The sequence below is a fragment of the Thamnophis elegans genome, chromosome 13 (genome assembly GCF_009769535.1).
Source record: "Thamnophis elegans isolate rThaEle1 chromosome 13, rThaEle1.pri, whole genome shotgun sequence".
NCBI classification, from domain to species: Eukaryota; Metazoa; Chordata; class Lepidosauria; order Squamata; family Colubridae; genus Thamnophis; species Thamnophis elegans.
The window spans coordinates 34,522,341-34,534,251 of NC_045553.1; the positions used below are offsets into that span (position 1 = coordinate 34,522,341).

At 42.1% G+C, this 11,911-nt stretch overlaps 1 protein-coding gene across 1 annotated transcript; it reads right to left on the minus strand.

Moving 5' to 3' along the window:
* Positions 1-53: 53 nt before the first annotated feature.
* MAK16 (MAK16 homolog) lies at positions 54-10,522 on the minus strand. The gene is made up of 10 exons (XM_032229322.1): positions 10,442-10,522; positions 9,172-9,221; positions 7,952-8,061; positions 7,075-7,139; positions 5,095-5,246; positions 4,895-4,949; positions 4,393-4,467; positions 2,996-3,109; positions 621-677; positions 54-344 (listed from the first exon to the last, which is right to left on the minus strand). The coding sequence occupies exons 1-10, from the start codon at positions 10,454-10,456 to the stop codon at positions 153-155; spliced, it is 885 nt and encodes a 294-aa protein (XP_032085213.1). The 5' UTR covers positions 10,457-10,522; the 3' UTR covers positions 54-152.
* Positions 10,523-11,911: the final 1,389 nt, after the last annotated feature.

The following is an 11,911-nucleotide window of genomic DNA, read 5'->3' on the forward strand; positions in this document are numbered from 1 at the left end:
GACAGCAAAAGCAAATGCTAAAAACAGAAAGCCACTGACTCGCTTGTTTCTAATTTGCTTATTCCTTCGTCTCTTTTATACAAAAAGCCTCCAGGCAGTTCTATGCTGAAGACGTATACAATTATTTCACAGTCCAAGTATTTTTTTTGTCCTCAACTCCCAAGTAATGTCTCTCTGGATTTGGACAGAGGTTCCACTTCCTGCTCGTACTCTATTTCAACATAAGGTCGTTTCCGCCTGAATGGCCCTTTCAGTGGCATTTTCCCCTTAGACTTGGGTTCTGATTCTTTCTCTTCCTCCTCGCTGGATGTCACCTCACTGCTTGACTCGAGTTTATCCATTTCCTTCAATAGAAAACAAAAAGGTTAGAACAATAGAGAGGCAATCCAAACACATTTCACTTGCTCTCAACCCTCTTTCTATATTTCTTTGCTGCCAACATTCTCCACCAAATGGCTGCGCTGCAGGAAGTACCAATTCTGAAAGTCGTTGCTTTCAACCTGAGGTCTCTGATCCCCAGAGACAATAAGATTAACATTAAAATTACTTCGTTGCTGTTCTTGGATGATCTTGGCGTCTTATAAATTGTCGAATTGCAATCTTCAATGGGCTGCACTTACCTCAAAATCGCTGAGATCGCTCTCATCAACTTCTACATATTCCCTCTTGTTCAAATCCTACAAGGAAAGCATAAAAAAGATAATAAGAGCAGTAGCACTTGTTCGTGTATAACCATTCCTTTCTCTGTTCATATCTTGATTTATTATCTCCATCTTTGTTCCCATTTTCTGTTTTTGTTGTATTTTTTTTAATGAGAATTTTGAAAAACGTTTACAAATATTTACTTCCCCCCCCCCACCCTCCCCCCCAAACCTTCCCCCCCCCAACTTCCCAGAACCAATACAGGGTATAAGTCTTTAACAAAAAACAATCTAAAATACACTTAAAAAGAAGAAAAGATAGTTAATAACATCTTTCAATTGAGCTTTAGCTCCTCCTTGCTAGACTAGCTCTAGACAATTTATATCAATCCTGGTCTTTAATCATAAGCTATCTGAAATTTCTTAGTTCCATATTTATTTTGAGTATAATCAATTCATCTTTTCCACTCCAGTTTATATCTCTCGTTTGAATGGTCCTTAAGATATACAGATATTTTAGCCATCTCAGCTAGGTTTGTTACTTTCAATGTCCATTCTTGAATAGTAGGCAAATCTTCCTTCTTCCAGTATTGTGCCACCAACAATCTAGCTGCAGTTATTAAATGCAAAATCAAATTAATCTCTAGAACTGTACAATCAGTAATTATACCTAACAAAAATAACTGAGGGGTAAACTTTATCCTTTTTTAAAGAACATTTTGGTTGTTGTATTTTTTTTTAACAATTTGTAAACCACTAGAAAGCAGAATATTTTTTACTAGGACTTATGGACAGTCAACTAGAAAAGTCTCATGGACCTGCTTTATATGTAGTATACAGCTGTTTATGCACAAAGATGGAATACTCCAGACATATCCATAATGGAGTGAGGGATTATGAAGATGGCTAAGTGTGCAGGGATGGCTAAATTGACTTGTTTAAGTGGGAGAACTACAGTTACATTTGTAAAAGGCTGTTTATGGACGTTTTGCTGAAAATGAATAAAAATGAAATGAAATGAAACAAGTGATTTTTGGTTTAAAAGGTCTGTTTAAAGGGAAAAGAACCACAATATGCAATTTGGAATAGTGGAGATGGCAAGTACTATGAAGTCACTTATTCAGATACCTTTTTTTTTCCTTTCTCTTTTATTCTTTCACATTTTTACTTTCTCTTCCTACCTTTTATGTTTCTAGTTGTTTAAACTTACGTAAAATCTTAGGATAAAAATTTTAAAGCATAATTTGTAAACCACCCAGAATTGCTCAGAATCAGGTAGCATATAAAAGTAATGTTACATTGATTTATTTAATATGGGAATCTTTATGGATTTTCCTACATTTTATGTTTCTGTAAGTTTTAAACATGTAAAATGTTTAATAATAAAAATTACTTTAAAAACAATTCGTAATACCCCTCCCCCTTCCAGGAGTTGCTCAGTATCAGGCAGGGTTCCACCACAAAACCGCGCTTGACTAAACCGCGTCGCTGACGTCATCAACAGGGCGACAACAGCGCGGAGACAGAAGCACGCTGTAAACCCTAAACCTAAAATTAACCCCTAAACCTAACCCTACACCTAATCCTAAACCTAACCCTAACCCTTAACCTAACCCTAAGCCTAACCCTTAACCTAACCCTAAACCTAACCCTAAACTTTAACCTAAACCTTAACCTAACCCTAAACCTAACCCTTACCTTAAGTTGAATCGGCTTGCTTTCAAAGCACTATTTAAAGCGCCCTTCTTTCTCCGCGCTGGCTGTTGTCGCCCTGTTGATGACGTCAGCGACGCGGTTTAATCGGGCGCAGCTTAGTCGAGCGTGGTTTTGACGGGTCACGATCAGGCAGCGTATAAATTTTATTTATAACATTTCAACCCCCAATTCTCAGCCTTCAGGGAAGGAAATAGGAGCATCTTTGTGGACATTTCATTTGGGGAAGCAGGATGCACCAAGTTAATGAACCTACTGTAATGCAGCCATTATGAAGCTTGGCTGGGTTAGCCATCGAGCAGGGCCCAAGATACTATTCTACCATCTTACCCTCCCCTGAAGTGCCAAGCTAGGACTACAGATTCTAGAATCCCCAGCCAGATCATCTCAGCCTTCTGGGGGTGCAGTCCCAATTGGTGGAGACTTTACATTTCCTGACTGGATGTTTATTCTTTCTGTTACTCTGAGTAAGTCCTCAGAACAGAAGATGATGATGATGATGATGCAATAGAAAGCTGTACATTGTAGACTTTTCCCCCTCAATACATGCAATCCCCCACTGCTGCAGGCACATATATGTGTTCAGCATTCTTCCCCACCCACTGGTTAAAGCAAATCAGCAAGAGTTTTAAAAGCATTACTTGTTCGTCCTTCTCTGACTCTTTCTCCACCTCTGAGTCACTTTCGCTTTCAGCTTCATGCTGCTCCAGAGCTTTGTCAAAAGCATGGATGGGGAAGTTGTAGATATCGCCATACTAATGGGAGAAATGTCAAGAACGGTAACACGTTAAGACAATTTCCAAAGATCTGTAACAGTGCTAATTTCCACTGAAGGCACTTTAGGCACCTTGCCTTATAGTGAAGCTTTGATTTAAGGCAGGGATGTCAAACTCACATCGTCACAGCGGCATCACGTGATGATATCGGGACTTTTTTCCCGTTCGCTAAACCGGGGGGGGGGGGGAGCAGCATGTGACACATCCAGCCCACAACCCGTGAGTTTGACAGCCCTGATTTAAGGGATTATTTGTGGGGTCAGGGAGTGCCCACTATTCTCAGATGTTTGTTGAATCACAAGTTACATTCTTTACAATGATTTTCACACATCACTACAAATAGCCTAAAATTAACTGCTTTGTCTATCTACTTTGAAGAAAATAAGATTGTTTCAGGGAATATCCACCTCAAAATTTGGTCAGCTGTAACTAAGTCCAATAAATGAGGGTTCATTAAATCAAGGCTCCACATATAGTAATTGCTAAAGGTTAGCTATATGCCTCATACTTTTTTCTTTTCTTTTATGTATCCTTTATTGCAGGGTTTTGGACTCCTGAATAGATTCACCACCACTATATCCTAACATTTCTCTAACAACTTAAGAGCAGGGGTGTCAAACTCAAAGCCCAGGGACCAGATCCAGCCCGCAGGGTACTTAGATCTGGCCCATGGGGCCACCTTAGAAACCGCAAAGGACTGCCCCGCAGTGCCTGTGTCAGTAAAAACGGCGCTCACAAAGGCTGCGTGCAACCCTCCCGAGCTCAGTTTTCACTGTCAGAGGTTGCAGGAGGCTGCTGCAGCCGAAAATGGAAATTGCGAGAGGGTTGCAGGAGGTCATTGCAGCTGAAACGGAGCTCGGAAGCCCGTTTTCGCTGGCAGAGTGCTCAAGCCACCACAGTCGCCCCCAACATGAGTGACATCAAGCTGGCCACACCCACCCTGCCCCCCTCCCCCAAGGCCAAACAACCCTGAAGCAGCCCTCAATGAAATTCAGTTTGACACCCCTGACTTAAAAGGAAGCCTGAGAATCTCTAGCCCGGACTACTTACCAGCTGTTGAGTAAACTCCTCCTCCTGAACTCCAGGGATTATTTTCTGCTCGCTCACAGAATCTGTTGCTTAAGCTAAATATCACGATTCAGCTCTTGCCTCTGAGAGATAAAGGCCAGAGCAGGTGAGCTACCTGAGTGCCCCTTCCTGCACACTATGTGAAAGGCCTGGCAACCCAACTCCTTTTTGACCTTCCTGCTAAGAGATCATACCGTATCTTGCTTGAGTCTCTCCAGTAATTCCTTTTCGATTGCATTGTCCAGCTGAGCTGCAATTAAGGCTTTTTCCTAGGAGACGAAAACAAGGACCAATTCAACAGGACGGTGGGAGATGAAAGATAGTGTTATGTGAGAATGGGTTGGTTCCTTCCATTCTCCTCAAAAAAAAAAAGACCTTTAGTATCATGCATATACACTCTTGGTTATCATGCGCAATACAAACTCGGTATAAACAGATACATTCCAAAAGGGGAGACAGGGTAAAATCTTAGCACCCTAAAGTGGATCACCATCTGAGGATTTGCTCATCTAGTAGGTAGACTCCTGGACTTTATGGGGCGAGGATGTCCACTAGGTGCCAGCACCCAGAGCTTATGGTCAAAATGTTGAAACAACCAAAGAAAACAGCCGCAGAGCCTGGGAACTTCCACGGGGACTGCTTTGAGAGTCAAAACAGCAATAATGAGGAATCTCTGCGGCAGATAAGGTGAATTACCTCTCGTCTTTTTTCACGCCTTTCAATCTTTTTGCTTAACGGAACAAGTTTTCTCCTGAAAGAGACAGAAGGTTTTGATGTAACAGCTCTGCAAACCGGGTGTCAAGAAGCTGCAGCTCTCTCAGGCCAGCAACAGGCCTGTCTCACAATTATAACAGTAACCCCTGCTGAACTGGACAGGCCTAGGTGATGCCACTTACTGCCTCTTCAGTGTCAGCTTGCGTATTCGGATCAGGTACTGCGTGATCTTGGTAAAGCGCTGCTTGCATTTGTGCCGGATGAAGCGGGGCCAGTAGATGAGATTCTCGTCAATCTCCTCTAACGCTTTCTCGTAGTTTTTGCTCAATCGGACCTGCCAGAAATGAAAGAGGAGGCGGCATGCAGCAAAGAGTTGTGGTGATGCAGTGGTTGGAATGCAGTATTACAGGTTGACTCTCTGCCCACGGCCAGGAGTTTGATTCTGACTGGCTCAAAGTTGACTCTGTCTTCCATCCTTCCGAGGCTGGTAAACTGAGGACCCAGATTGTTGGGGGCGATATGCTGACTCTGTAAACCGCTTAGAAAAGGCTGTAAAGCACTATGAAGCGGTATATAGGTATGTATAAGTGCTATTTCTATTTCTGAGAAAGGGCAACACTGAAGCCTGAAGCAGAATGAGAATCTAGATTCTAGAATATCAGCAGGAGGCGAGAGGATATTATCTTTTTAGAGATGGGACAACAGGTATTAAATAAGGGTCACATACACACCATCAATTTGTGTGCATCAACTTTAACCCTCACAGGAACACCGATGGTCAATGTATTTTCCAAGTCAACAATGCCAGCAATCAGATTCCTATAACTGGACACTTCTTCACACTTTCTTTACTGAATACCTTGTTTTTTAAGGCTTTCATTATCTACAGCTGGGGTTCTCAAACTTTTTTGAATGGGGGGGGGGGGGCGATTCACCGTCCTTCACACTGTTGGGGGGCTGGACCAGCTGAGTGGATGTGGCTAGGTGGTCATTTGACTGGGTGGACATGGCCAACTTAGCAGTCCATTTTGCCTTTGTCCTTGCTATACCTGTGCAACCCAAGGAATCTATTTACTTAAAAAAAAAACCAATCAAAAGGAAAAAGAGCACAAACTTTCTTGCCACCTGCCTAACTTCATTACAACAGCAGCTTTGGGCTCCTTAAAATAAGCTATTAAAAAAGAATAAAACAAACAGGATTTCCTTCAAAATAACTCCTGATCATGCGTTTCAGGTGGCCACACAATAAACCAGACTGAGAACTGCACCAATTAAAACTGCAACTAAAAACCCCAAGATGGGTATTGAGAGACATTGGAAGCAGGCAGAAGAAGGCAAGAATCAAAACACACACATATCCAGCCTCCAATGGTGATAATGGAGGGATAATGGTCCCTCAGACTATTTTGGGGGGGGGGGACTATAGTTTGAAAAAAAACATGAACAAATTTCTATGAATACTGCACATATCTTCATTCATAGTGCAAAAAACATGAGATAATACAATGTTTAAAATGAACAACAATTTTAACCAACATAGAAATACTACTAACTCAATGGGAAATGTGGGCCTGCTTCTTTGGGATTACAGGGCTAAAAGTATTTTAAGCCTGGAGGAGAATTCACAAACTGGTTTGCTTTTTGCCACACTTGTGCGTGTGTATATATACACACATGAGTATCTATCAAAATTGTGCAGCAACCAATTTGGCGAATGTACTTTGTACATGGGAAGAATCAAAGCAGTGGGTGAATTCTCCTTCAGACATTATACTGTGGTTGCATTTGAATTAATGTTAGCCAACTTCAGCTGATTTTGAATAAGCTACAAGACGTGGAGACATGTCCCCCACCCACCCACCCACTTTTAAAGTGCTACTTTAAAAGCAGCCCCTTCCCTACTCATTCACCGGCCCTGGATCACATGGCTGTGAAAAACATCGGAAAGGCTGTTTTTAAAGACTTTTAAAGCACTACTTTACAAGCTGGCAGCTGCTTTTCATCCCACCACTTCAGGGGCTTTGCAATACTTTGCATTGGCGGCCCGCAGGCTGTAGTTTGAGGAAGCCTGGCCTACAGGGATAGTCAGTCCCAACTGTAAACTTAAAAGAAAAATTTTAAAACATCCCAAATTCAGTCCTGGCACATTCAAAAGAACTTACTCGTTCCCAGAGCCGATTGGGAAAAGCAGACCGTTCAATGGTCTTCATGTAAAGGTAACATTGTCCTAAAACATGAGGAGAAATAAGCAGTGATATGAAACATCGTTAGATTTGCCACATTCTTACTTACAGACACAAGCTATCTGCCCCAAAAACATTAACCCATACATTCTGGAAGTCCCTGTGATTGATGCTCACAAGATCCCATCCCTTTCCCAGGAAATTATCTTCAGGGTGAATGCCTTATTCTGGGGTCCATCAATTAAAGAATGCCATCAACTGGGACCTCAGAAGTGCACCTTTTCTGTCACAGCACCTGCCTTCTGGAATGAGTTTCCCCCTGAGATTTGAAGAGGTCCCACCCTGCTGGTATTTCAAAGGGCCTTAAAGACCTGGCTCTTTGGCGGGGACAACTGACATCCCTTCCTTTCTTTTCCTTCCTCCCTTTCATGAGCCGAGGTGGCACAGTGGTTAGAGTGCAGTACTGCAGGCCACTTCAGTTGACTGCTATCTGCAGTTCGGCGGTTCACATCTCACCGGCTCAAGGTTGACTCAGCCTTCCATCCTTCCGAGGTGGGTGAAATGAGGACCCAGACTGTGGGGGGCGATATGCTGACTCTGTAAACTGCTATGTTTGTTTTCTTTCCTATCTTTTGTCTTGCAATCGGCAATCGCTGTTTCTGTATTTTTGTATTATTCTTTGTTATTAACAACAGTAATAACCCAGTCACTGTCAGCATATAAATTTGTATACTATGCTTTTGCGGCAATCTAAGCTAAGCAACTTCTTCAAATCTTACTGTTGAAGGGACCCTAACAAGTGCTCTATTAAAGCAAAAATACTGTGATATTGAAAAGCCACAGGAAGAACGCTTACCTTTCTCTTCCTTAACAGTAGCATATTGACTGTTGGCTAAAGGACAGGATGAGCGATTGCACAGGCCTGTTATATTATATTCATTTCGGCAGAAGCTCTGGGTTTTTGTTCTGTAAAGGAAAACGTTGTAAAGATAGTCTCTTTTAAATACCATGCATTATTTCTCATCTCCATTATTGAATATTGAATCACTAGGCCCAACAACAAACTACAATTCGGGTGCTTTGGGACTGCCATATTCAAAATACCCATGGCCCAAATGCATCTCATTACATAGGAAGAATGCCAAGAAAAATGTATTCTTAAAATTCACTACTGCTCCCTATGTAGGTATGCTGTAATTTGAGTAATGCAAAAACACTATTTCTGGATAGTACAAAGATTCCCAGAGTCCCTAGGGAGTGGGCGGCATACAAATGCTAATAAATTGAAATTGAAATTGAATTCTAAAAGGTAAAAGCGTCCTCAGGTCCCAGTCTTGCCTTTCTACAATTTCTTCTGCAACATAACAAAAGTGGTTAGCATTACATTCCTCCAGGATATTTTAAAAGTCCCCATTTCAACAACCAACCCTGGAATTCACAAGCAATCTCCCATACAAGTCCTGACCAAGGCTGAGGTCTTGCTTAGGACCTAAAATCAGCCAAAATGGGCTAGGTGTTGCTTTGAGCTATGGCATTAAGGATTCCACTCAACTGCAACAAATATTTCTGGGCCATGGAGAGCTGAGGTGGTTCAGCAGTTAAATAATGCAGTATTACAGGCTAATTCTGCAGATTGACAGCAGTTAGATCCTGACCAGTTGAAGGTTGACTCGACCTTCCATCCTTCTCAGGTCGGTAAAATGAGGACCCAGATTATTGGGGAAAATATGCTGACCCTGTAAAATGCTATGAGAGGGATGTAAAGCACTGGGAAGCGGTATATAAGTCTAAGTGCTACTGCTATTGCTGATATTTTTTATAACAGTCCTTTACAAGAAAGTTGGTTGAGGAAAATGAGAGTGAATTCATTATTAAAAATTCATTGTACAAAAAATTCAGCCCAAGAGAAAACCACCTGGAGTTTCTCAAATGTTCTAACCATAAAGCTCATCAAACCTAATCACTGACATAGCACCTGAGATACATCCATCATGTAATCCGGAACATTAGAAGAGACTAGTTATCTTCCCTTCGGTTCTAACCCTTGAATTCAGCATATATAGTTAAAATACTCACTTGATCTTAAACGAGCAGAACTGCTTATTGCCAAGAGTATCCCAAACGATCTAAGAGAAAAAGACAGTGTTACTGATTCTTCCCATGCTTTTCAACTGAAAATGTAGACATCTTGATAAGGTTCTTTCGGTGAACCAAACAAGTTCTCTTTTAACAATGATGCACACTTGATGCCATTGTTTTAGTTTACCAGTTTTCATCTTACATTAGCTACCTTGGGCACTCTACAAACAGGAGCACACAATTTCCTTAATAAAATAGCAGGAAGTTGTCATATGGCTACAACATTATTCAAGCAGAACAACGAAACAATGCAGTTCTAGGAATCTATTATTAGTATATTAAAATACATGTGTGGTGTGCAATTGGCAATATGTACAAACAGGGAGCGATATAGGCTAAAAGGCCATCAAAGCAAGCATATATAAAGCATATCTGTACCTTGTATAGTTGAGCTTTCTATTGAAATGTAAACATGTTTTTGCATTTTTTGTCTTTTGTCTGCAAATTTCCACACACACATTCTGCCTATGCTCTCCTCTCCTCTCCACACCCAGATCTTCATGCTGGAGTCAGGTATAGAGCAGTAGCATTCTGTACATGCTTAGACTTAGTGTCTACACCCAGATCCTAATGCTGGAGTCCGGGATAAAGCGGTGGCATTCTGCACATGCTCAGAGTTGCTTTTCGCTACTTTCCACGCGCAGATCCTAATGTTAGAGTCTGGGATAAAGCAGGGGTGAAAATCAGCAGGTTCTGACAGGTTCTGGAGAACCGGGAGCGGAAACTTTGAATAGTTTGGAGAACCGGCAAAGGACACCTCTGGATGGCCCCAGAGTGGGGTGGGAATGGGGATTTTGTAATATCCTTCCCCTGCCACGCCCACCAAGCACGCCACGCCCACCAAGCCACGCCCACAGAACCGGTAGCAAAAAATTGAATTTCACCACTGGGATAAAGCCGTGGCATTCTGCCCATGCTATCGCATTCTCTTCTCTTGAGGCTGTAGTTAGGAAGAAGAGGGCTCTTGGCAAGTACTCTCTTTGAGCACGCGTCCCAAGGAGCGGATCCCGACGCTCAATACAGCCCAGGCGCGTCTAGCCGCGTTGAGCTCCGCTCCCACGTGGAAGGAGGAAGCCCATCTGGGAGCGACAGAGACAGCTGGCAGTCCCCGGAGCCTCCGAACGAAACCACGTCCGTTTCCCAAAATAACTCCTCCCCGCCCACCCCGGGATCTCCGGTCACCTCTCCCCCTCCACCCCAAACTCACGTCGTCTGAATGCATCTCACCGCCCCGCGAAACAAACGCGCCGGGAAGACGAGGATGGAAACCTGAAGGCGGAAATCTCGCGAGAACTCAGAAGACCCAACTCCCCGAGGCAGAGTGACGACTGCGCATGCTCCACCATAGATTTTTTGTAAGATGTGCGCGTCTTGGTGCGCTGTTGGGTTCAGTGGGACTTTTCCTACTTGCTTCCCCCTGCCCCTGGTTAGAAATCAGTTCTATTGATTTTCGCCCACTTTGGGAGCTTATCTGCCCTGATCCCCCCCCCCAAAATCTAAAACTGGGCAGAGAAGAAAGATATCTAGGATTGTATACTTGGTTTGATTTTTTTAAAAAAATTCAGGAACAAACAGCATGCCTTGGAAAACCCATGGTTGAGAAGTCAAAATTCATGTTGGGGGCAAAATAAAGCATACCTCTTCCATATTGTTTGCAAGAATATTATATAAAGATGTTTATGCAGTCAACATTGGAGCTTGACTCCCCTTTCATCTTTCCATTATAGATAAGTCTTCTTTTCTGACAATTGGGAACAGAACACGGTCATTAAGCAAAGAAGTCATGAAATGAAAATGCTTCTGTACTTATGATCTTACTTCAGCTTTGCTTTTAGAGCCCTGCGAAGTTTGTAAGAGGGAAGTTTGTTCATAAAGTTACCTTTTCATCAATATTATAAATGTAAATTGGTCATTAAATGAGGCAATTGCTAAATATAAGGATGATTTGCATAGCAAACATGAGAGGCCCAATGCTCTTTCTGTGTTTGGCCACTCGGATGGCAAAAATCCTTGCAATAGTTTCACCTGCTTAGAGTTACTAAAATGCCTGATAAAAAGAGTCCATGTATCCGGCAGGTATAGCCTCAAAATCAAACATTGTCCAACTTTTTGAATATCAAACTGCTCTGAGGGGCAACTCTCTTAATTAGTGTTAAGGCATGTTAATAATATTAGTGACCTTAATTTGAGAGATCCTCTGAGCTTGGTTGTTTTCTTGCAAACGTTCATTATCCAAACTAAGTCACATCATCAGTGTAAAGACTATTTCAAATCTGTGTCACAAATATTATTCTTTATGGTTGACCTTAATTTGTTGATTAGTACTCTACCTGCTTGTTTTTGCAGCTGCCTGAAACACCTTTAAAGCAGATGTAAAGTGAGATTTGGACATTAAGTGTGAAACCTACTGGATCAGGCTGGACAGCCTCTTAGAGCCCCTTTATTTCTATATTAAAGCCACACAGGTAGAGTTGCAGCTTGCAAAAGAACAGGAAGCCAGTGCCTAACCACAAGATGTCCTTATGTCAAAATCTATGTCAAAAGTCCAAGGTTCAATTAAAGTTCGTTAATGACAGGTACTCCATAAACAAAAGGAGAAGTAAGATCCCATCTCCTTATAACGTTTTCTCCTCAAGGTAACCACTAAGAAATGTGTTAAGTATTTCTGTGTTGCAAT

Coding starts and splice junctions, on each gene's coding strand:
- MAK16 (XM_032229322.1), bottom strand. Junction 7,140..7,951: donor TACTGTTAAGGAAGAGAAAG/GTAAGCGTTCTT, acceptor CTCATGTTTTAG/GACAATGTTACCTTTACATG. Junction 4,468..4,894: donor GGCGTGAAAAAAGACGAGAG/GTAATTCACCTT, acceptor TTCGTCTCCTAG/GAAAAAGCCTTAATTGCAGC.